This window comes from Bombus huntii, chromosome 7 (genome assembly GCF_024542735.1).
Source record: "Bombus huntii isolate Logan2020A chromosome 7, iyBomHunt1.1, whole genome shotgun sequence".
In the NCBI taxonomy this organism is placed as follows: domain Eukaryota; kingdom Metazoa; phylum Arthropoda; class Insecta; order Hymenoptera; family Apidae; genus Bombus; species Bombus huntii.
Window position 1 is genome coordinate 10,173,158 of NC_066244.1, and position 26,350 is coordinate 10,199,507.

Here is a 26,350-nt window from a genome sequence, read left to right on the forward strand (position 1 = left end):
ATGCAGTCTCAGGAAACACAAATCGGACATATGCCCGTGGTACAGCCGAAGATGTCTGCATCGTCCAGTAAGTTTCAAGATTTATTTCATATTTTTGTTGACGTTTATAGAGAAGTGAAGAGTAGTGTTGGAATCAGTTGTATATGTAGATAATATGCCGTAGAACAATATGCAGTGAGGTTATTCTTTAAAATTATTGGTGTGGATTATTTGATTGTTTATATTCGTTGGTGGTATCTTGAAAAAGTGTGTATAAATATATTCTAGAGAGAGAAAAATTTCAGAAGATTTTGTTCTTCACCCACTGTGCAAATGCTAGTTTATTTTTCGTAATCATTCCTGGAGCAATTTATTTTCAACTTAGAAATAATTATTTATATTTTGTCACTTTCGTATTTTTCAAGTCTATTTTATTGGAAGTTTTTACATTGTTTATTGTAGATAGGACCTGCTATCTTGAAATACAATTCACATAAAAAGAAGTATCTGAACGATATTTTTCAATTAAAAGTTAAATCGCAATATTTTGAGAATAAAAAATTTCTCAATATTAAATGTATCTTTATATTTAATATGTGAAATTAAATTTTATACAAAATGTTCTATTTCATAGAACAGTGATCATGGTCCTTTTTCGACCCTAATAATAACAACTAACTTGCCAAAAAGATTTTTTTTCAAACTAAATTTGGAGGCACCTGTACTTTTATAATGGTACCACATAATTTTATCTGTCCAGTAATATTCTACTGCATGATATTGTACAAAGTACCTTTCCCCTAACAACTTGTTTAAGAAATTACTCTAAAGCGTAATAAAATTCGTCATCGATACCTAGGATAAACACAAACATAATTCAATAATGTTGTGTAATCGAATGTAAACTCAATTAATTAATGTAAAATGTAAACTTAGCTTCTTGTTAACACGTGATAAATATCCGAATTGCATGCCGACATTGAAATTTGATGAAAAGTTATCTTTTCATTAATATGTCGTTACATAAAAGCTAATCGATTTGAAATCATAATTCTGCAGGAACGTATTCGTAAATAGGTAATTATAAATATCCCGCTATTAGGTACAATCATTACATTGACAAGTTCAAGATTTTACGAATACATTTAAATAAAAACTGAAATCTCTGTGTTTACTGTTTACATTCAACCGCAAAGTATTGCTGAATTACATTTCTGCTTGACTTATAAGTAAATAAGAGACTACGTATCAAAATATTTTTCTGGTGTACTATGAATATGAAAGAAAAACGCCTTTATGTATTATATATTATGCATTATGTAATATATTACATATATTACATATTTTATAATATATATATATATGTTACGTTATTGAATTTGTTTTAATGATATACACAACACTGAATAGGATAAATCATATAAAATGACACACATAACAACTATTTTTTACATTTATTTCAACTTTTATTTCAACAAAAAATGCTTTTTAGTTATATTTAATACTAACAAACTATTACTTAAAGCACTCCTTTTCAGATTATCATAAGTATCTATAAAATTGTTACGACTATTATCATGAAATATGATCCATGTAACTGACACTGTATAAATTCATATTAAATCGCTTTACAATGGACGATATTCACGCACTTTCGCTTGCAATCATATATATGATAGTCTCATAGTCTCACAAAACTAAATTTCTCAGTACAGTTCAATATTCAATTTTTCACGCATAACAATTATATTCTAAATGTTAGTATATTTCTCTGATTCTCAATAAAATTAACTATAATTAATGACAATACACAAATGCAATATTACAATTACGGCAATACGATATAAATTAATGATTTGCTTGATCTTTTATTCTTTAAAATATTTAAACATGAAACTCGAAAATTGTCAATCTAGCAAAATTATTTCATTTGTTCAAGGAAACACCCACAAAGAATTTTATATTATCTTCTTGTATTTTGTTATATATTTCAAGATTTTAGGATTGTTTGCAATCCTTTATCTTCGATGTGTAAAGAATATATCGTTTGCTAACATTTTTTACAATGACAGCTGTGCTACCGCTCAAATAACGATAAAACGGGATAAGGTAAGTTCTAAAATTATGTTTGCTGTAAATATCATTAGGGGCTAGGTTAGGGTACCTAACATTACCTGGTGTCGCTGTGCTATTATATCACTATATATAACGCTATATAATTACTACTTTTATACATCCTGATACCTGAAAACAGGTATCAACTTTGCCAATTTCATTACATTCATCAATGCTACTAGAAATTAACCTTTGACAGGATAATAAATTTCAACTTCTTCCTTTTTCTCACTGAACAAAGTATATTTTTTACGTTCTTACAATTTCAGAGGTTTTGAATAAAATTGTTATGTCATGTTGGGCTAGAATTCTTGTGCAGTTTGACATATTATTTAGGGTAATTACTTCGAGTAAATAATAATATGAATATTTACGAAGTTTCATAAAAAATTCAGTAATATTAAATTAATTGATCTAATTTGTTGTTTCAATTGTTGTTTAAATTGCTGTTTAAATAACGATACATCAGTGTGTTAATGTAGACTTTAATTTAGGAAATCCAGTTCATCTAAAGAAAATATATGTAAAACTAAGATATAAATTTTTATTTCACATATCTGATCTCATGAGACTGGCTACATTGTTATTTATTTTACGACTACCCACGAAGTGTTTTAAACCGATTATAAAGAATTTTGATAGAACGCTTGAAAGTGATCGTGTATTATCACTATTTCGCATTTTAATTGTTTTACATAGTATTACAATTATCATTATTATATTTAATATTTCTGTTACAAAACTTATTTTATTGCAACAAAAAAAATTAAAAATTATAAATAAAAAAATTAAAAATTATTCTATCTCTCGAAATTAAGATACAAATTCACGTGCAAATAAATGTGATCAATTAAAACACTTTTTCTTCTTTTTTTGATTAGAACTAATTCTTTCTTTCGGTATTTCTAGGAATCTACGTCCTCCTAATTATTATAGTTTCCGTTTAGTTCTTTTTTATTTCGTAATCGAAGTTATGTGTGTTTCAAATATAGCAATACCATTCTCTTTCTGTCACTTACGAAGCATTAATCACATCGGAGGGTGCAGGGATAATTATCCTGTATCAAAAAAGGGTGCTTGCCATCACGCGGCTAATCTCGTGTGAAACAAATAACATATGCAGTATTTAAACGAGACGGATGATCGTGCATTTAAATGACTCGTCTCCGGTGGCATTCAGCCATGAGAAAATAATGGCAGATGGTCAACATATAATGCGGTAACCACGAATCTCCGTAACGAGGTAACAGGTTGTCGTGGGTGGTTGAATTCGAGCGTCATTTGTCGAAAAATCAATGCATATAACTCGTTGCTGGTTGACTTGAAAATTATCTTAAGACCCACTTGGATAATTTTCTTGCATAATTAAATTGGCAAATGTATTTTATAAAATATGAATATGGTAATAATTGATTCGACGGAATTTTAATCTTATATTTTATTGAAATATTTTTTAAAATTATATTCATTGTATTTCAAGGCATAGAATTTTATACAAAGACGTGATGGCCGTGACTTAATGCTAATCTAAATATTTATTGAAATATTTTTACAAACTGTTACGATATATTCAAGCGATGTATTAAACATTGCGAGATTTAATACATTGAGAGAGTATTTCTCGAGAGAATATATCTCGAAACTGCTTTAATGACAGTTTTCATCCAAGTTTCCTTCATTTTAATAATCAAAATAATTAATATTAACATATAACAATCCAACGTGTTATTTTTTATTAATATTTCAATGTATGTAATTGTTAAACATAACGCAATAATAAAATTCGTTCGATGCGATGGAGGGAATAGTGAGGCAGAAGAACAGATACATGAAAATCGTGCGGATCTTTCGCCGAAGCGTGAATCGGACATCGCAGCCCCTATAACTGTAACGCGACGAACAGATGACGAATGATCGCGCGTGCGTTATATGCACGTATAGGTGTATATCGGTGGTAGGCGTTTGTTTCCTGACACATGCCGCGAAATTTCCATACCCCACTAACGATGCGCATAACACCTGATGGACAGTGACATAACGGTACGAACAATGATGATGTCACCCGAACTGTTAGGTCTTATCTGAATATCGTTGAGAATGAAAATGTTATTTTAATTAATATGATTGGATAGTTTTCTGGTGTACAAAATTAAAATCATAGTAGAATAAATCAGGAGGAAATCTTCATGATTATATATTAAACGAAGTATTATTACTATGATATCATTAATGGATTTCTCCTATCTTAGTAGTTAGAATTTAAATCATTGAAATATCTGAATCGTAAAAATTAGTAACCAGTTTATGAAACATGATATTAAATATGCATTGCATGTTAGATACCTATACGTCTACATTGGATTTCAATTTCATTTCGTAATGTTTCACATGAGAAAGATAAATTAAATTCGCGCCATTCCAAATGATTTATGTAGCTTATAATTGAATGTCACGAAAGATTTTACTTTCGTAATACTGTGGCTAAAAGTCGTTTTATCCGAAAATTTCTGAAGCTCTTCGTCGCGCATTATCTCAAGGAAAGATTATATCCTAACTTGCCCCGTTTAATATTGAAAGATTCTACAAATAAAATTCTATTTCTTTGCAAAATAAAGTTGTCAAATACAGTTGTGAACAAAATTTTAAATTCAAGTATTCAAATATTTTATATAAATTTATATAGTCCGAATAATTAATTTTTATTAAACGAAAAAAGAAATAGATAAACTTGAATAGCAATTACGCGCAAGAAAAGTTATCTAGCTATTACGAAGAAGTTCTGACAGAACTTAAAATTATACTCAACTTTTCGTTCGACGTTCGACGTTCGACGAAATACACGATAATTTACCCCTTTTCACCCCTTTACCCCGAATCGCGACGAACTTTTCCCTCAATTTAGTTGTCACGAACATCTAACATCGAAGTTGCCCGACCAATGGACTTGAATGATGATAAAATCCAAATAAAATATCGCTTCAGCAGGAGTGAATCATATCCAATGTGCGAATCAATTCCCAAATTAATCATCTGATAATAATTGTTGTCTTACGGGTGTAATATTAAATTATTTACAGATTTTTATATCTTGAACGCATTATATCACGCTCAAAATTATATGGGGAAGTTACCGTCATTCAATTTCTCGGCAATTTATTTATTTTACAGAGTTAAACTATTTTACCAATCTCTTCTTAAACTGCTTAATTAATGCATCAGATTAGACTAAAAATTTAAATATATAGGTTTTGAAAACTTATGTTCAATAATTTTCGATTACTTACTTCCAATTAAACATTGAACATAATGTTTCTAATCTTTTATTTTTTAGTTAACTTTAGGTTTCTTTTTTATTTCTTTTATTTTATTTTTTTCTTTATTATTTTTTTATTTCTTTACGTATTAAAGACCAAGCAATGGAATAATGTATAAAACTAATATATACACGGCGTTATTGGAAGAAACCTAAATAAAATGTTTTACATATTGTTCTAACAAACTTTACAAAGAAGTGTATAAAACTATAAGTGTTTCAACTTCTTCAGTCTCCCGCAACCATAATGTTAAAATATCAGAGTTCAGATATTGGATTTAAATAACGTTGCTCTTAATAATGTATTTAAATTTATAATATCCACAAAAAAAAAAACGGCTTATACGCAGGTTCAATTTCGTGACAATAATCGTCCTATAGTAGCAACGTAACAAACTAAAATATTTTAAAGCGAATGACAACGACTAATCGTGTAAATAAAAATGAAATTATTAAGAGACGAAGGGAGACGTAGAGAAAATCATTGAATTTTGCAGTCCCCTTTCCATTCGCGATTTGCGTGTGGTTAATGGTAAGCAAGCATGCGCTTTTGCGCATTAAGCCGGTGTCCGTCTCCTTTCTAGACGAGGGGCGAGCTCGATCACTGTAAAAATTCCATGAATGATTGACAAGCCAGAGAAAAGGAAAGCGACGGAAGAAAGATGACCAGCACTTGGTAAAACATAGACTTCGATTCCACAACGATGAAAAATTCAATCGCGAATGACTCGCGAGCCACGCCGGTCGAATGCAAATTTGATGCAACGCTCGAATATCGGCTCGTAAAACGTGCATCGCGTGATTCTACCACGAGCATGTGCGTTCCTTCGTGCACGCCTCTCTTCCGATACTCGTTCATTGTCCTTTGGGAGTTAGTTTCCAATTGCTATTGAGATAAACACTCGTATGCAAGAAACAACAGGCTTCTTTTGCTTCAGTCAGCTGATAAATCCGATGGTTTCACTTCGCTGACTTTATTCTTGCTCGTCCGTTTCTTATATTTTGCAAAGTGAACATTTCCGAGGATATGATTTGATTCATTTATTTTTCAACGATTTTTATTGAATCATGATAAATACAGTTAGATGTATAAAGAAGTAAATGATTCTTTAGGGAGTTATTTTGTCGTTTGATTGTCTTACTAAAAAGAATTTGAAACTCATGATAACTTTTTCTTGTAATCTAACTTGCGCTGAAATTATATATAATACTACAATACTTACTATGTAGGAGAAAAGGGAAAGAAAAGTAAGTTAAGTTTGAATATAAATTATTCTGATTTAGGATGATTGCTTACAACTCTGTTCTTTCGAACTTAGTTCTTTGTTGACAGTTTTATAGATCTTCTAAGATACTATATTTGCTGAAATTACAGTGTCACAAATCCTTGGAAAAATATTTTTTAAACAATTGTTGCATGCTAATATGAAATTGTGCAATTTCCAAAATCTTTAAATAAAATTATTAAATTATTTTTTAAGAGCGTTTCAAATTTTAAATAATATATACTTCTAGGTGTTCACATCATTTTGTTAAGTTTTTATCAAATATAATACCAACGTATGTATCTTATCGTATCAAGAGGCTATTTGGAAAGGCATTCGCTGAAGTTTTAGTAAAACTCTTTCTGTACGTGAAAAATATACGCGTTTGCGATTCAACTTTCCCTTTATCGTGGGAGAAAAGGGTCTTTAGTGTCGTGCAAGGGTGCACCCCTGTCATTGCAACATGCTTGTTGCAGTAGTTAGTACGCGCGCATCATATTTCGTATAATGCGTACATTTCCATCGATATTTTACGCGAAGATATGCTCGACCCTCTGATGCATGTCTTTCTTTTTATGTTTCAAATTTTAAGTTTCGGGAAAAATGAATAGATTTAGGCTGAAATCGGATTAACTGGCGTAATTTTGTTGGATGAAATCAACAGGTAGTTCCTCGTTCCTAGTTGAATTGATAGCGTTCATTTACGTAGTTCATTTCGAAGCTTTTTTAAATTTAATTGCACTGAAAATATAGAATTATATCGATTCTTCCCAATGGAACTTAAATTGCAAATATCGTTGTGACTTAAAATCGAAATTAGGAAATTTGAGAATTAAAAAATTATTACGATCAAATAATTTGAGATGTTAAATTGGGTAAATTCTAATGCATTAAATTCTCTGTATTATAATTAAAGTAGGTATAACACAAGATAGCTTATTCTTTCATGTCTTTAAAACGAAGTTTATAAGTAAACTAAAAATTATAAAATTGGGACGTAAACGACAATTTATCTTACCTCTAAATATCTATAATCAGTAATTTACTTCGTATATTTCTTGAATATTTTGAAATATTATGTACTCAAATTTTATACATTCTTGCTCATTTAAATTATTTATTTATAAATGCATAAATATCCGTACTCTATTTTTCAGTTTCGTATTAACGTCTTCGTCTTCTGTTGTGCATTCTTCCTTATATTGTTCAACATAAATGGTTTAGCTAATAACATCATTAAATTATTAAATTCTAAGAACATACAATATCCTTTGCGCCACTAATTCCAAACGCGAAAGGATGTTTCACTACAATACTAAATACTGTTACATCCTCGACCATTAACCTCCCAAATAGTCACCTTCAAAAATACCTAAAGGAAAAAACGACGCTAAAAAATCATTTTCAAACCTAACTGAAACTTTCCTTCCTTATCTCTCAAGCAAACACACCCAGATTATCCTTTGTCCAACAACGAATTGGACTGTCGATATACTTTCCTCGTGGGTTTCTCTTTTAGTGTATGCAAGAGAAAGGGGAGGGGGTAGAGCATTGGCGGGGTGCTACGAAAATGTTTAACCTTCTCCCATAATAAGATCCACGTTAAGTAAGATAAAGGAGCCGAGGAAAGGCTGATCAAGGGAGATCAGGTGATATGAGCGAAGTGTCGTGTTTCTGGCTGCTCACTTAAGAGCTGGTGAATGCAGCAGCCACATCCGGTCCATTCAGCCCCATTCACGAGTCTCGTCAAGCTCAATAGCGTAGGCGGAGCCCGCGACAACGAGTTGGTACCCCCATTATAAACGTACCACACCCTTGCTGTTTTATATAGAGGGCCAGCAAGAACAGGTATAGAGGCGCGTACGTCCAGGAGGTCGTTCTAACTTGGCGACAAATCGATCCATTCATCGGCAACGTCATTCACGGGATCCGTGTTTTCGATGGTAAATGGGTTCCCGATTCAAAATACTGGCATTCTTCCAACTTAAACGCGCCTTTTTCCTTTCTTCTGTGCCATCAGGAACGGGATAAGAATACTCCTTTTAGGTAAAGATCGATTCAGAACCAGAGACTTCTATCGTGCGTTCTCTTCGCTCGTTGTCGAACGTAAGAAAATTGGTGAGGCATAGAGTATTCGATAACTGAATATGCGTGTGTTCGTACTTTGGAACTTGACGGGTACTTGTGGCTATATGTATGGTAGCTTTTACTATTTTTAAGAAAATTGTTTCAACGAAGTTTGCATTGAAAATAAACTTTTGAGAACACTGCATGTGAGTGGCACGCGTTATTTTTGTAGTTCTGCCAATTTCATGTCATGCTTTCATTTTCAATCGCTTTTAGACGTTATCGGATTGATTTGATGCTGTACCTACGCTTTATTTGCTTAAATGTTTCATTACGAAGAATGTATGTATGCGTCCTGAATAATAACTTGCTGGCAATATATGTATATGTTTTGTGTAGCATGGAGTCATTTCTATTTTCATTTACATGTTTCATATTATAAACTATTACAGAGTAATTATTCTACATGCACATATTGTTCCTATCAATAAAAATTGTTTACTTTATTTAGGCTAAAAATGACTTTAAACCTTGGGCTTCTAAAGTGAAAAAGTGAATTATTCTGTAATGGTTATTGCTCATATTGCAAAAGTAGAATTCCTTTATTTTCTTCCTTTCTACTAGTTTAATTATTTGCAATTTTTGGTTCAGATATTTAAAGTATTCAAATTTAAAGATACATATGAACCTAAACTATTACATTACTAATAGCTATTTTTTTTCATTATACTTTCGGCGCCTAATCAATTTATACGAATCGTTTGATTAAATTAATTTAGTCAACTAAATTCGTTCACAAAACTGATAAAAAGATATTTTTATATTATTGCAGGTCGTATTCTTTATGATATTCCCTGTAAGGTATGTCGGGATCATTCTTCAGGAAAGCATTATGGGATTTTTGCTTGCGATGGGTGTGCGGGTTTCTTCAAGAGATCGATACGAAGAAATCGTCAGTACGTCTGCAAAGCAAAATCTAAAGGGGGTTGCATGGTGGATAAAACGCATCGGAATCAATGTAGAGCATGCCGCTTAGCCAAGTGTATTCATGTCGGCATGAACAAAGACGGTAAGTTCCATGATGTATTATAAAATTTATCTGTCGGCTATAACGTAAAATGTGGATAAATTTTCCACATTAGGAAGATGTTAATGTTAGAGACAATATTTAAACAAATTTCTAATTCTTTCCAATATTTTGAAAACGAACATAATTTCTCAATATTTTGTCGCTTATATCTGGTTGTAGAATATAGCAATACGATAACATAATACAGGGTGCGTTACGGCATTTTCAATGAATGTTAGGAAGCAAGTAGTGGAGTTAGAGGCTTGAGTAGGAGGGCGTTTAACGCTTCAGGCTATGTGATTTCATTTGTTATCATGTCGCTGTGGACATCAGAGCATCGAGTGTTCGTAGACGATAGTTTCGTAAAAAGTGTCGAGACAGTTAACGGAACTCAACGACTCTTTCGTCACCATTTCAATATTGGGTGTCATGAGGAAGAATATCATGCGTCATTCCAAGTCGTGATATAATGTATATGTAATATATACAGGGTGGTTGGTAACTAGTGGTACAAGCGGAAAGGCGGTTATTCTACGCGAAAAAAGAAGTCGAAAATATAGAATAAAAATTTTTCGTTTGAGGCTTTGTTTTCGAGAAAATCGATTTTGAATTTTCGCTCGGTACGCGTGCACTTTATCACGTCTCATTATAATGGATCTCACTATAGATCGTTGTCTCGATGAAAAAATTTAAAAAAAAAATGTTTATTCTATATTTTCGACTTCTTTTTTCGCGTAGAATCACCCCCTTTCCGCTTGTACCACCAGTTACCAACCACCCTGTATATAATATAATATAATATTTGACATCATTGGCTCATACTTTTTTGAGGACAGCGGAATCACCACGACTGTAAACTCAACTCGGTGCATCAATATGATCAACAATTTCTTGAAACCAAAATTACGGAGACTTTCAATCTGTGATTTTTTCTGTGGGGTTACCTCAAGTTATGTGTATACGAAAAAAAGCCACAAATATATGTTAAACATTTATGGTGTAAAACTTTTTGCGAATGAATACAGTGCTAAAGAATTCAAGATAACTTTATACGGTTTTGTACGCATTTAAAATTCTTTAGAAGATTATATTTATGACACCGATAAGATGGCTTTCTGTTAGAGGTTGCTACCTCGGATATCGATGGTTTCGGGTGTAGAAAGTACCGCACCTGGCCTTAAAATTTGTAAGGGTCGGATAACTGCCATAGTGTGTTCCAACGCCTCGGGTTCGCGTTAGCTTTCATTGTTTATAGTTAGGATGTCTGTGAAACCTCAATGTTTTAAGCCTCTCAGCATTATTTCGATCAATTACAAGGCACAGAAGAATGGATGGATGAGTGCCGAACTTTTTAAAACCTGGCATTTTTCGAAATTTATTCCTAATGTTCAAAAATATCAGCAGGAAACAGAAAGAAAGAGGAATGTTCTGCTTTTACTAGATAACGCACCACCCCATTCCGTTATAGAATTAAATACATTAAGAAATGAACTGTTTGACATTATGTTTCTTCCACCAAACGTAACATCGTTAATGCAACCGATGGATCAGGCTGTAATCGAAAAATTCAAAGGATTATATAGAAAAAATTTGCTTAAAAAATCGTGCTTGGGAACACACAAAACTTAAGTGTAATATAATTTGCAAATAATTTAACATTAAAAGATTGTTGCTATACAGGGTGGTTGGTAACTGGTGGTACAGGCGGAAAGGTGATTCTAATTTTTTTTTTTTCTTTCAAATTTTTCCATCGAGACCGCACGCGTACCGAGCGAAAATTCAAAGTCGATTTTCTCGAAAACAAAGCCTCAAACGAAAAATTTTTATTCTATATTTTCGACTTATTTTTTCGCGTAGAATCACCTCCTTTCCGCTTGTACCACCAATTATCAACCACCCTGTATATTAAACGAAGCATAGAATTTATTGACTGTGAAAAATCTTAGTAAAACATAAGGAAAATTTATTTATAAGATCTTGCAGTGTATGAGGTAAATAAACACACCTCGTAATATATGTTAAATGATGTATTAATGTAAATTTTTGTATTTTTCAAGCTGTGCAGCACGAACGGGGACCACGAAACTCAACTCTGCGGAGGCAGATGGCCTTGTATTTTAAAGAACCCGAAATGATGGCCAGCATGGTGCCCCCACCAACGACAGCTTTGAATCTCGCTTTGCCCAAACCAGCGACAGAATCTCGAGTCTCCGTAGCTACACCAACTCCTCATCATCTTCTTTCACATCCTGTTTACTGCAACAGCTTGGCCATGTCGAAGGTATATATGTATATATGAGAAGAATTTTGCGAATAATATGTTGTTTAATTCACGAAACACGTTAATAAATTAGATAATCGCTAGATTGCGGATACTCACATTTACAAATTCATATTTCTATAAAGCAATGGAGTGTAATGAAATATATTGTAATGTAATGTAATGTAATTTAATGGAACAGAATGGAATGGAATAGAATCTAAACAGAGATTAGTTTCACTTAATTAATAAGTACTATACTTCCGATGTTATATACATTTTTGCATGTCATACGCATTCTGTGTATGTTTGCATTTTCCGTAAATGCATAAACGTCGTATGTCTAATGATTGATATTTGTGAAATTGAGCTCGTCACATCGAAGTGGAAAAGAGGATTGAAAAATAACGTTTTAGGCTTCTATAAATTCGTATATTTGGAATATAAAATATAGAACGGAAGATGAATTTTGGCAAGAATTATCTACGAATAACATTAAATTTTATTCTGTTGTTTAAGATAATTTTATGGAGTATTTTTACACGTAGAAATATTGAACGATAGAACGGTACAAGCTCTAAAATCCTCTATACAGAATTTTATAATTTCTGATTCTCAAATTTTAAAATACTTTCCATTTCTGCAGATGCTAACCAGCTCACCATCTTATTCTAAACACATCCACTAAATCTACAACCACTGAACACGAGGTTTTTATTCAAATTTATAGATACCACTCAACATGGCGGGTTTGCCATCTGTACCGTTGATCCCGGCGGTAACGGCGGAGTCGATCTGCGAACAGGCAGCTAGATTACTTTTCCTGAACGTTCATTGGGCCAAAGAACTAGCAGCAGGAACTGGCCTGGTCCTGGAGGATCAATTGACTCTATTAGAATTCTCGTGGAGAGAACTATTTCTCCTCGCCGCCGCTCAAATCCTTCCAACATTAGATCCAACTACCCTTCTCCCGCCCGCTCCTCATGGTCTTAGTCTGGCAGTCGAAGTGAATCGATTTAGAGAAACACTGGCTGGTTTTCACGCGATGAATCTCGATCAGCATGAGTTCGCGTGCATCAGAGCGATCGTACTGTTCAAAGCTGGACTGGATAGCGAACCTACTCCAAGCAGTAGAAGTAGCACTGGATCAGCCTCTCCTAGTGTTGGAAGTAGACTCAGGGATGCCGCAGCAGTCGCCAGATTGAGAGATGGAGCGCAACTTGCTCTTGGTCAAAGATTAAGTGGTGCATCGTTAGGTGCTCTGAGGTTTGGAAAATTACTCTTGTTGCTCCCTTCGCTGCGTTCCGTTTCTACGCATGCCATCGAGGAGTTGTTCTTCAGGAGGACTATCGGCATCATTCCTATCGAGAGGATCATCTGCGATATGTACAAGGCTGCTTAAATGGTATGAATTCGTTTAGAGTTGTAATGATTTTGATATACTTGCCTCCTACATATTAGATATTTAGTCGGCCAAAAGAAATAAGAGGGATACAGTAACCATTTCAGTGCTTCTAGTTCTAAGAACAAAATGCGTGTATTAGAAGAACATGATTGAGGACAATCGTGAAATATTCGATAAGTAAATGAATCTTATCTTTTCTTCTTATCCCCGCATCATTTCTTCTTAAAGAAGCCTCTCAATTCTTCTTTCAACTTCAACAAGATTTGACTCACTCAGTGTATAATTCGATATTTTGTATTAAAATTTAAAAAAGCAAAAAAAAGAAAAAGAAAGAGCAAATTAGAAAATAATATATCAGCTGGATTTGGAGTAAAATAGTCAAAATTTTATAACATTTTCTTGAAAATCTAATATATAAAGTTCATGGAAGGCCAGGCCAACGAACCTCAATAAAATACTTAATGAGGAAATGTCTGTATAGAAAATTGTACAAAGTTATGTCATTAACTGCAAAGATAGAGTTAAATGTATTGAATAGCATCATGTAAAGGAATGGAATATATGAAGCTGTGATGAAAGCATATCAAAAAAAAAAAAAAAGAGACACTGCGTAACTGGAGATAATGTACTAGAGATACGCGATGATAATATATATCCATTATTTTTGTATTATATACAGGGTGGTTGGTAACTGGCGGTACAAGCGGAAAGAGGGTGATTCTACGCGAAAAAAGAAGTCGAAAATATAGAATAAACATTTTTCGGTTGAGGCTTTGTTTCCGAAAAAATCGACATTGAATTTTCGCTCGGTACGCGTGCACTTTATCGCGTCTCATTATAATGGATCTCACTGTAGATCATTGTCTCGATGGAAAAATTAAAAAAAAGAAATGTTTATTCTGTATTTTCGACTTCTTTTTTCGCGTGGAATCACCCCCTTTCCTCTTGTATCACCAGTTACCAACCACCCTGTATATTTGTGTATTTCACCTAACTTGACCACCTTAAATATCTGGCTTATTTCTTATGATAGGAAAAGATATCAAAGGAATATTCAGTTCGATGTGTGATAGATAAACAAATTTTCTCAAGACCATCTTTTTCGAGATTTCAAGCTCATCGAAGTATTTCTAAATGGGACGACATATTTTCATTGGAACAATGTATCGTGTAATTGTTCCTGATGCTTAAAAATGTAAAGAAATTATTCATTTTCTGTCTTCAAAATATATTGAGTTGAATGGTGCATATTTCGAACACCTCCTGAAATAAATCTTTTGCATTGAAACATACAAATCTTACCTTTATCTACTCACCGTACAAACATGATTTTCTCGATAAAGGTCACGTAAAAGTCAACATATTGTACATTTGCACCTTCGAACCGAATATTCTCTTCTTTTATTATTTTTTCCTATCATAAGATATAAACGGGACATTTAAGGTGCTGAAGTTAAGAGAAATATCCTATATTATATTCTAGATGTCCTACATGTTACTATAGTTATATATATATATCATAACTATATATATATATATGTTTTGTATATAGTTACATATATATAGTTATGATAATTAGTAAATTCATGCACAACTTATTTTATTTTAATTGCGTTCGTGGCAATCTGAAACTTTTTAAAATGTAAAGTTTTGTTATTGAAATTTTGTCAGTAATCGAAGATTTTATATAAATTTTCAAGTAACTAGAAAAGTTACACGTGTTAATAAAATCAAGCAAAATGAACGCCCGCAAGTATAAAATAGATATATGTACTTATGTCTGTACGAATTAGTATTATATAGCAATGACTAATTTTATGAAAATAATAGGCGCCTATAGCGCTACTGTATATTTGAATGATACATAGGGAATATATAAATATGTTACTAAAATGTTACAAATTATTTAATTGTATAAATATACATTCCTTTAATCCGTTTTTTCTTGTTAAATGTAGAAAATTTTTCTTTTCTTCGTTCCTTGCATTAATTTTTAATTTATAATTCGCATTTAATAATTCTTAGTCTTATGAACCGACATCTAAGAAACAATTGAAATTATACAAAAACACATCTGTCTTGGATTATAATTCGTGTTACAATATACTGTTTAAATAATGTAATAATATTGCGAAGTATTTAAAATGAATGATTTAGAAAATAATTCTCTGTCGTCAAGCTTTCTTGCTTTAAAAAAAAAATACACACACTTCCTACTTTTCATAGAAAATAAATATTAATTACATTACATGTGATGATATCTATAATGTTATGTTTGATGACTTACCCTAGGCCCTCTCGCGCTACGTCGTGAAAGTGATAATACTGCTTTTTATTGTTTCCGTCTAAACTGCACACCAATCTAAGATATAGAATGTTAAGAAATGAATAGCAATTTATTTTGATAAACCACTAATAAGAACTAATGAAGAAAAAGAAAAATAAGCACAAACGGAAGGCTAATGCTTTTTTACGGAAAGATTTCGAAACGTCCTGTTTCCGCCGACAAGAAAAAAACTTTCCCCGACAACAGAAACATCTAAATTTTACCTGCGTTTTCCGTGGCACAATGAAACGCATTTCACAAGAATTTTACGGTGATTTGAGTGGTAATCGCTGCACAAAAGTTTCCCGCATCGTAGTTCCTCAAGGCTGTCAGTATATTTAGAGGTATTTCCTACTATGGTAGACCGACGTGTAATCACTAAGGCGGGTAAATAATCGTCTTGGTTGACCGGTGAAAAGGCATCCGAAACATTCAAAGGAAGGTGGCTGACAAAGTCTGCATCGTGCTTTTTGTACGCAAATGTCACGCACTCTTCAGAAATATAACGCTCTGTTATTTTTAACGATGATCTGAGATCAATGATCCTTTCGTAGCTGATTATTTCAAGTTACAATCAAATATACGTGGAATTTCTTAATTGAATTTCTGTGTAATTGAATTTCTTTGGAAATATTCGAATTCTGCCAACAATTACGAAAGCTGTTTACCTTATCAAAAAGCGAGTAGTTATAACATTTATTGCTATTGAAAATTTCAATTATATCTTAATTTAAATTTCTACGTAGAGATTCTTGTTAACATTAACTACAGAATATTAAAACCGAAAACGCAATTTTTTTATTCTTGATTTTCGTCTTATTTCGACTTTAAGAATCAGCCCTTAAATTTCCTTACACCTGCAGCCGAACACCCTGTATATTAGCTTCTCTGTTGAAATTACAGATTAGGTTTCATAAGTTTTGTGGAAGATTGATGTGTTTGAAAAATTTTAGCACTTGTAATGTTTGATTATAATTATTATTAATGTATAATTCATAATAGGATAAACGAAATTTCCTTTGATAATAGCTTTTAACTATTAGTTATAAAGTAGGAAATGAAAATTATCTTTTTCTGTTATATGCTAAGTTGTTTTATTTTCGTTAAAAACAACGTTATAGCTATAATTGGTCCGAGGACACAAAACAGTTAGGAAAGAAATATACTTCAGAATTGTAAAAATGTTCTCACGAATTCTTTCTTCGCGGAGATGAATGAGAAAGCGATGCGGGACGGAAAATGTATCGGCGCTAGCTCCTACCGTGTTCGAGTGACTCTTCTGATTCGCATGACTGAACTCTGAAATGTTAGCACTTAACAATCATTGTGTTTCTTTGCTCATAAATCTGTTTACATCGATACTCAGCACCTCGATAGCTACCAACCCAGTTCCTTAGATAATCGAAGGATCCAGTGATGTAACGAACTTCGAATCATTTTTCGAAAGCGGAGTTATGTAGTCGGAATAATGATTCGAAAGTTACACCGTTGCACAATTATCGAATAATCTACTGCTGTATAAGAATACGCTATATATAGGTTTTGATTACAAATTAAGTGCATAGAGTAAACAGAACACAAATATTATATATGTAGGTCTTATAGATAGAAATGGTTTAATTATGTACATAAAAGTTTATCCAAAGTTTTTATCCAGACATACTTGTAATTTAAATATTCTAATATACAATTGAAATATCTCAGATTAGAACTTACTTTGAAATTTGGTAACAAAAGGCACACTTTTTTCTTTGTTGCGCATATCTTACAACTTTTTAGAATTAACCAAATATAAATAATAGAATAAATAAATTCTATACACTTTGATATAGTATTTCTTTAAAAATATTTTATTATAAAAGCTATTATTACTATTATTGTTTTTTACTGTTGGGTAAGTAGTTGGCGAAGTAGACAATTTTTTGATCATAAAGCGTGGATTAAAAGATAACCACCGAGATCCCAAAGGCTCAAGGATTTCGAATCCAAACATTATGCTCTGACAAATTACTCAGGTAAACAGTCCGCCCAAAAGTATCGGTGGCCGTTACCTACAAGGTAGCTGTAGCTACAGGACTTTAACAGTTCGTAGAATTTTCTGGAACGAGAAGAAGTAAATGGTGTGTTAGCCAGGAATCGAGTTTCCTCGAACAAGATGCGGAAACAAAACAACTGATATGATTCGCCGAAAGATAGACTAAATTCCGAAGCGGTTGCTTTTTTGAAATTTAGAAAAGGGATCGAAGTTGTTTCAATACAACTTGGTTTTGAAAGTAGGATGGATTAGAATCATTTATTTGTAATTTGTCGAAAATTCCGTTAAACGTTCAATATTAAGCAATTGAATAAAGATAAATTAAGACATTTTGCAGATCATATTGGGGACAAATCAGGAAGAAGAAGTGAAAATCGCAGCAACAAGAAATCGAAACAAGAAGAACGAAATCGCATCGTGCCGCTCGCAATTAACATCTCGATCTAATGAAACCCTCGAAACACCGTATGTTACAATTTTCTACATTCAGCATCCGCAGTAGGGCCACCCCTGTGCGCCACTCTTCAGAAGAGTGGTGCTTCTCTGTTCGAGGAGGCAGCGCTTTTCAGCATGTAATACTGTAACGTTTCCAACCGAGCGAATAATAATCCCCGATCTCGATGGTGAGATCGTCGAAAGAACGAATGGAAATCACAACGGAGCCAGTAGCAGCGGCAATAACAACGAAAACAACGGTAACAATGACGACGACCAGAACAGAACGATCGGGACGTCGTCGTCGGCAACACACCAGAATTCCTTCGCTTAAAATAAAAGAGACCTCCCCAGCAGTTATTGTATCAATCGTATCGATACAATTGCGTAATTGCGCGTGTGTATGCTCGGTACATTCGACCACGAAGTCGACAAGTGGTTCCCACCGGTGGAGCATGTCAGCACCTTGCCGCAAGACGTCCAATGGGGTGAGTAACACGCGGGTCATTTCGAAAAACAATAGCGGGAACAATGTTGGTAGGATTTATACTCCTCCTTTTCTAATTCAATGTATTATTTCGATCGACTGTTTCTTGTCTTTTTGCCTTCATTGCGTTCCTTTTTTGTTACGCGGCAATTTTTCGATCTGGATAGAGGTTCTTGTCGCCGTTTGCTGCTAATTTGTCAAGCACTTAATACTTTCGTTTCATTTTGTCTTATTACATGGAAATATTAAATAAAAAAATTTAGAATTGGACAAAATGATAATAGATAAATTTATTTTTTTGATTTTATATTAATCTTTCTACTTGCTAGTTGTAAATTTTAGTTAGAATATGAATAGATGAAAATATTAATTTTGTAACAACATAAAATTCTACATATTTTTATTAGCATACTTAAAATAGTAAATACCATCTCTATCTCTTTTCATTTCATTTTATATTATTGTTAGATATTTATTTAGAATTTGACAAGCCACATTCCCGAATCACTAAAATTATAATTACAGCACGAGAGGAGAATCTGAGTCAAATCTCAATGAATTCCAAAGTCTACAATACCTCGTACAAGCTTTCTTTGCAATTTTACTTCACCTTCTTTCTCTCGTTCTCTCTCTTTCTCGTTGGCCATTCCTCCCCGTTACTGTCGCTCGGAACAAGGTAACCGGACGAAACAGTAACAAAAAGCTGTCGAGGCACAATGGGGGCGAGGATGTAATTGCGCTCTCCGTCGGTGGGTTAACAAAGGGCACTCGACTATATGTTACAATCTCGATTTCGTCGCCTGATCCTCGAGCGACTAGTCGTCCTCCGCGTCCTGTCGAAGTTTTCGCCATCCGGAATCGGCAAGGGGTGGGAGCTACGACGGTGGTCGAGTGGCCTCTCACAGGTTAGCCGCATTGTACGCTTTGTTTTGAGGTAACAAAACAGAAAATGCGCTCCATACGCGGCCGGCATTGTAGTCAATTAGCGAGCAACTGGAGCACCGCTGCACTGGGATTGCTGCACTTCACCGATTTAGATTTTGGTAACTTTACTGGGAGACTCGTTACGTCACCGGGAGAGGACTGGCTCTATTCAACTGTTTCGTGCTTTTGTGGTGTCGTAGTTGGTTCTGTGTACTTGCAAGATACTTACGTATGTGTACTTGTTTGATAAGCGAATAAGTAATCGCTTCGTTGGTCAGAAGTATTTCTTTTTAAGCTTCTTTTCTCGTAAATTCGCTTAATTCTGCTACTTGAGTCATTTTCGATTCAGCAGTATTTTCTGTATTGTTAAGAAGTGCCTTAAGTTTGAAGGAAATACGAGAAAATCGTTACTGACACACATGACCTTTTATTTTTATTTGTGCAAAGATCTTTCGTAAAATATTACAAGCCCTTTTGCTCTGTGAAACAAGGGAACTGAAATATAAAAATTCAGAATCGCAGCGGAGTTGCAACATCCCGTATAAAATTCCTACAAAATTTTATAAGACGACGTCGAAAATTGTATAGAAATATATTTAGAATTTAATAATATAAAGAAATATATAGAAATATATAGAATTTACAGAAATAAATCAATTTTTTGTTTTCTTTCAAAAATTGTTCAAAATTTTTTCGAAATGACTAAAATTATTAGCAAAAGTATTTCGACTTCGTTCAGTTATTTAATAAAAGAACATATAGATGTATTGAAATACGGGAAAGCAAGAGAATACTGCTGAACGTCGCCGCTAAATCACACGCGCTGGAACGTCTTGAATTTAGCGTTAAGGCGCGCGCTTCGCGTGACGAAGCACCCCTGGTTTTTCGTCGTGAATGAATATTTGCACGTGCTCTGGGGCGTCTTGTGTCAGGAATTTAATAAAGCAAAGCCGTGGATGGCCTGCACGTACATTTTCATCGGTTTTGAGCGAAGCATGGCGAACGATAACGCTCCCTTCCCGTTTATGTGAGTACTTAAGAGATGCCAGCTGGGCCCTCCACCCTTCGCGACGTCGACGATCTTTCTGGCTAACGCATTTTTCTTAACTCCTCCAAAATATTTGGCTAATTCATCGGAGGGATAACGTCGGCCTACGTTAAACCGGGAATAGCATCTTTCAGTGTATTTAAGTTGTTTGTGATATAAGTAAAAGATATAAGGCGAGTTTGTGTATTTTTTAAGATGTCAGTAATAGGTTTATTAGATTTATCTATAGTTGTAAATATGGTCATATTTTTACATTGTTATAGAATTAATGAATTATCAAAGAAAAATGTGAAGTGCATGCTTATTACGGTGTTTACTTATTGACTTTTTGTTAATGTCATAATTACATTTTTCGGAAATCGTTCTTAGTTTCAACTTTTCACACTTGATTATAGCGAATATATTATTGTATTTATAAATAAAAGTACAACATTTTTAATAATTCTAATACGAATATTATTATTTGCGAAAACTTTCTAAACACAATTAGCTACGACAGGGTTCGAAGAATATAAATAATTAAAAATTAATAAGAAGAAGTTTGAACTCAATAAACAATTCGAAGCAGCTCTCACTATCCTTTTACTCCTTACTACTGGCCTTACTATTTATTCCAGAAATAAAATATATAAATAATATAAAATATAATACAATGTAAATATAATATAGCATACCTTTCAGCAATTAACACAATAATTAAAATATTTCCACATTATCGATATGTACACTATTCTAAATGTGATTCTGATTATCCGTAATAGATTGCAGAAAATAGAAAGATATATTGCAAACATTTGTAAATAAATGCTTATATCTATTAAATTTAATATACTAATAACTCAGACCGCAGAAACAAAAAATCGAAATGTAAACAATAATTTTCCTCGACCCAAAAAACTGCTCTTATTCGCTACCCCCCTCTTCACTTCTACGCCGTTCTACTTTTTCCTCTAGTCGTAGCGATTCACGTGGGGGGTTTTCGAGTTCCAGCGGCACTCTCCTGTAAAATGCCGCCCCATTGTTAGCCCCCGTCGACGCGCCCATTATGTCTACTTGGCTGATGGGAACAGATTATGTTGGTCGTTGTCATTGAAGGGCTCATCACCGCCATGACACTGATGCCTCGAGCATCGTAAGGGGGAGGGCAGTAGGACGCACGCTTATTGTCCGAATAAATTATGTCGGGCGTTGATCGTGCCTCGTCGACTACCCTTACCGGTTGCTGAGTGAAATGTCACGGATCGAAAAATAGGGTATCCGTTGTCGAGTGATTTGATTCCTTTATTTTCGCGATCGTCTCTGGCCACCGTCACGTGCCACTTCCTCTCCACGTTCGCGTTAATCCTTTGAGAGACAACGTTTCTCCGGAAAATTTGCCCCCACCTGGAAAGATTAGTAAATTTTCTATGAGATTTTTGACAGGATGATTTTTTATCTAAGTTTTGACACGTGAAATGTAAAATTCTACATTTATTAATCTCTTAACAGTCAAGTTTTTCTTCAACTTAGACATTAGAAGTAGAAAATGGCTGTCGTTTATATGGACATTTAATAGATAAAGAACAGTCCTAAAAGAAGGAGATCTCCTATCCGTGACAATTAATGTTTAAAACAAGAAAACAATTAAACGGCGAATGCATTGGGTTATGCCCGCTATGGGAATGTATTTTACTTATTAATTACGTGCTCTATACGTCATGGATGTGAGCATCACGAGGTTAATTTATTATTAACAACCTTCATGCTTATATTCCTTTTATCTATGTAGTTTTTTCTATTATGTCACTATCATATATTTATGTAGTGAAGATTAATAATAGTCGAAGTTAATCACGGGGTTAATTTATTATTAACAACCTTCATGCTTATATTCCTTTTATCTATGTAATTTTTTCTATTATGTCACTATCATATATTTATGTAGTGAAGATTAATAAAAGTCGAAGTTAAATAAAAATAGACACCATATTTACTTCATATTTTCAATTACGATGCACAGAAACGGAAAGAACTTTCATAAGCTTAAGATTTCCAACTCCAAACCTAAATGTAATTGACAATATCGCTTATGTAAATATAATACGATTTAGTTGGTGACCAATTGCAATCATTCACGATCTAACTCATGGTATATCTACTCGTATTGCCTCCACAACAAGCTCCCAATTTATTACAACTGTCACAATAATTATAACAACCGATTAGCTTCAGAGATTCATTTGCAAATGCCTCAGTACATTCAGGATACACTTGTTAAGGCACGAGTTGCTATGTTCGTAATAATTAACTTGGTTAACGTGAAAAGCGAAGCTCCTTCTTAACGAACCCGTCTAATCGGTTAACAGGTTTCACGTTAAAGATTTCGCTAGGAGCGCGCACGCGTAGTTATACGGACGTGCTAACTACATGAAAGTGCATTAAAGGATGCCAACAGGGGGTCGAGCATAGTTCTACCTGACGTGGCTACCGTTCAAAGCAGCTAAGAACCACCCTTTCGGTATTATTTCGGTATTCTTCGACCAAGAAACTCGGCCACAGGTGTCGATCATTATGGATTTTGCAGTGTTACCACGTTCTCGGATTAGACAGAAACGAGACGCACGTTGTTGAACTTCTAGGCGGCTCTCAGTCCGTGTCCTTCAAATAAGCTAAGATCATCGTCCACCTTCTAATCTGTTTTCCGATATTAGTGACTTTAATTGTTAAAATTGGCCGAACTTGGGTTCGACCATTTGACAAGTGTGCCAAGGACACTGAGAAACAAAGTCTGTTGAACTTTCTGTTCTTCTTTATTGATCCTTCTTTTGTATTGAACATCCTGCAGGTTTAAGAAATGTGATTTATGAATTTGCATTTGTCATGGTGAGAAATTGTGCTTACTCATGATCAGGTAGTTGAAAAAGAGGGACTCGTTAAATGCGATAGAGAATTGCGGCACAATTATCACATACACTAATTGACTGTCAAAAATATTCCAAATAATTTACGAAGTCTAAGTAGGAGAATTATACATATTATAATGACGAACTTATTATAATTTTTATAAGATACAAGCCTTATACAATCTATCTGTAACATGTACAACGATCGATGAACAAGTATAAATTATCCTAAAATATAAATTAATGTATTATATTTATAATATTTAATGTATGTATTACAGAATATATTAAATATTGTGCCTATTATATATTATCATTCTCATAGTACGTACACATTTGTTCCTTTTTTGAGACATAGAACCTGTTCTAAGTACAAACAAATGGTCGCATATGTTCATTATAAAAAAATACGCATTTTTGTATATCTAATTAAAATTATGCACGACCGTAGTTCAAATGATAGAGGCTCAGAATAAATATGAATTCGTATATTCAGAGTTAAACATTATCTTGTTCATACAAACAAGGATCCACCGTATAGTCAATCAGATATCTCTTCCATACATATCCTAGTCCTTATGTCCCGAGTTTCTAGTAATGAACATAAAAATATTAAAATACATAAGTCATCCCTTAAAATGAACCATAAAGAAGTCATCCATTCTGAAAGACTCCGCGTCGTTCCCAAAACCCTTGTGCAAACATAATTTTTTATCGTATCTACGAGAACTACGTATTCCCCAGCTTGATATCTCTGCAAACATCGCGATCCAGTTTCTTTCGATTTGCGGTCCCTTCCATTGTATAACGCAATTCCTTTCGTACATGGTCGCTGTTAGCACACAGGCAACATACGAAAACAGCATGGTCGCGTTCCAAAGACACGATTAAGACGACAAAAAGCTCGCGTGTAACGTAGACTGTAGACAATCCCGAGACCGGCACGATGGTCTCAGGCTTAAGACCGCATGAAGAAGGATCCACGTACTCTGGCTGATATTCAAAGAAAACGGGTCTCTTCACAATGGCTGACTTCGTAAGGCAAAAATCAGAAAGTTAGGGCGTCTCGTAAGCGAAAAAGGGACGACAGTCGAAATATCTGGATCCCCGAGGGACATGCAGCTGCTGTGAAACACGCAATGATTGGCCACCGTCACTCGTCAGCCATGCTGGATTTTTCCGGTCTAGCTTCTTTTCACAATGGTTTCGCGGTACTGAAAAAGGGTCAGGGGCTCGACGAAATCGGTATCGTTTAGCCGAAGATTCTCTTGCATCGTGTGTGCTTTTTCTTGTACTTTGTATGAACGTTTTCCTTTTAGCTTTGTTCGATGACGTACGATAGGCCTCCGCATCGTAACAGGGTCGTATAACGCGATCAAAAAATTACTATCGCTTCCGTAGAAGGCGACTGAAATGGTTATTAAGGAAATAATTTTCAAGAAACATTTCCAGATGCAAAACATACAAATTCTGAAATTGAAGAAAACTTTTATTGCTTAGAAACAAATTAACACGCATATTACTTTCTACAAGTTTTCTTAATATTAGATAAGTTTAAAAAGGTACAATGACAAATGAAAATTATTAATACTTGTATGCAAGTTCCAATTTTAAACTTTTTTTTGATCATAACTGTATGTGTTTACTTATAGTAAATGTTAAAAATAATTGAATATGTAGTTTATTGTTTATTTATTGAAATATTTCGATACTTTACAAACAAGTTTCGTTCGTTGTGTATATAGAAAGGATTTGGAACAGCAGAACCTTAAACTTGAAACAAGGAAAGCTTCAACCGAGAAAAGCTGAAACGAGAAGAGGGTTGCGACAGATTTGCCTGCGATTGCTGGCCGCGTGCCGCAACCCTATGGATTAAGCGCAATTATTGGAACACTTTGGCAAACCGCAACCCGTTTCACACGCTCCTTCCATATCTTGTTATGAAAGTTACTAACTCTGTTTTCCAATGGAAAAATGGAACAACAACATTAGTACGGTAAATCCGGCTGGATTTACGTCCTATAATTATTGCACCCTATAATTCGTACGTCAATCATTCGAAGGCATCTTATCATAGACTAATATCAAAAGATTAGTAATTATTATAAATAATTATGTTTAAAATATTATAATTAAAATATTCTATATTTTGTTCTATATAGTATATCTATGTTTTTTAAGATAGGCATATAAGTATATCAAAAAAGGCGAGATGTTGACATATATTTACTTATAACTTGATATTTCTTTATATAACTAATCACGCGACATTTTTCTAGATTTCAAAAAAACAAGATTTAAAAAACAATAATATAATTGTAAATAAGAAATATAATTCAACAAAATATTAAAATATCTAATCGATAAAATAAATTGACGGTCTTATAACAAAAACAATTCTTGTCAAATTTTTCGAGATTTTATTCGGTCTAGTAATCATAAACGAATAACGTGATGGAATCGATCTTCTAAAAAATTGTCCATAACCTGGCTCATTGCCGATGAAATTAACCGGTTCCATAAAAGTAACCTTTGTCACGGTTCCACGACTTTATGACTTTATAACTAATTAGATACAATTCTGCTATATAATTGCGGGTACACTCACAGTGATTGTGTAATACGATGAATATTTTACTAAAAATAAATCGGCATGTATTCAACAAAAATTACTACAAAAATGCTAAAGTGCTCTTTTGCTTTCCTCAAAAAAGACAGGTTTGAGTAAGAATTATATTTA

General features: G+C 33.6%; 1 protein-coding gene across 1 annotated transcript; it reads left to right on the forward strand.

The window, feature by feature from the left end:
- Window positions 1-9,575: 9,575 nt before the first annotated feature.
- LOC126867972 (nuclear receptor subfamily 2 group E member 1-like) lies at window positions 9,576-14,627 on the forward strand. The gene is made up of 3 exons (XM_050623071.1): window positions 9,576-9,808; window positions 11,866-12,089; window positions 12,799-14,627. Exons 1-3 carry the CDS (start codon window positions 9,730-9,732, stop codon window positions 13,468-13,470), a joined length of 975 nt encoding a protein of 324 aa, XP_050479028.1. The 5' UTR covers window positions 9,576-9,729; the 3' UTR covers window positions 13,471-14,627.
- The last annotated feature ends 11,723 nt before the right edge of the window (window positions 14,628-26,350 follow it).

Coding starts and splice junctions, on each gene's coding strand:
- LOC126867972 (XM_050623071.1), top strand. CDS start 9,730: ATGGTGGATAAAACGCATCGGAATCAATGTAGAGCATGCCGCTTAGCC. Junction 9,809..11,865: donor TGTCGGCATGAACAAAGACG/GTAAGTTCCATG, acceptor GTATTTTTCAAG/CTGTGCAGCACGAACGGGGA. Junction 12,090..12,798: donor ACAGCTTGGCCATGTCGAAG/GTATATATGTAT, acceptor TCAAATTTATAG/ATACCACTCAACATGGCGGG.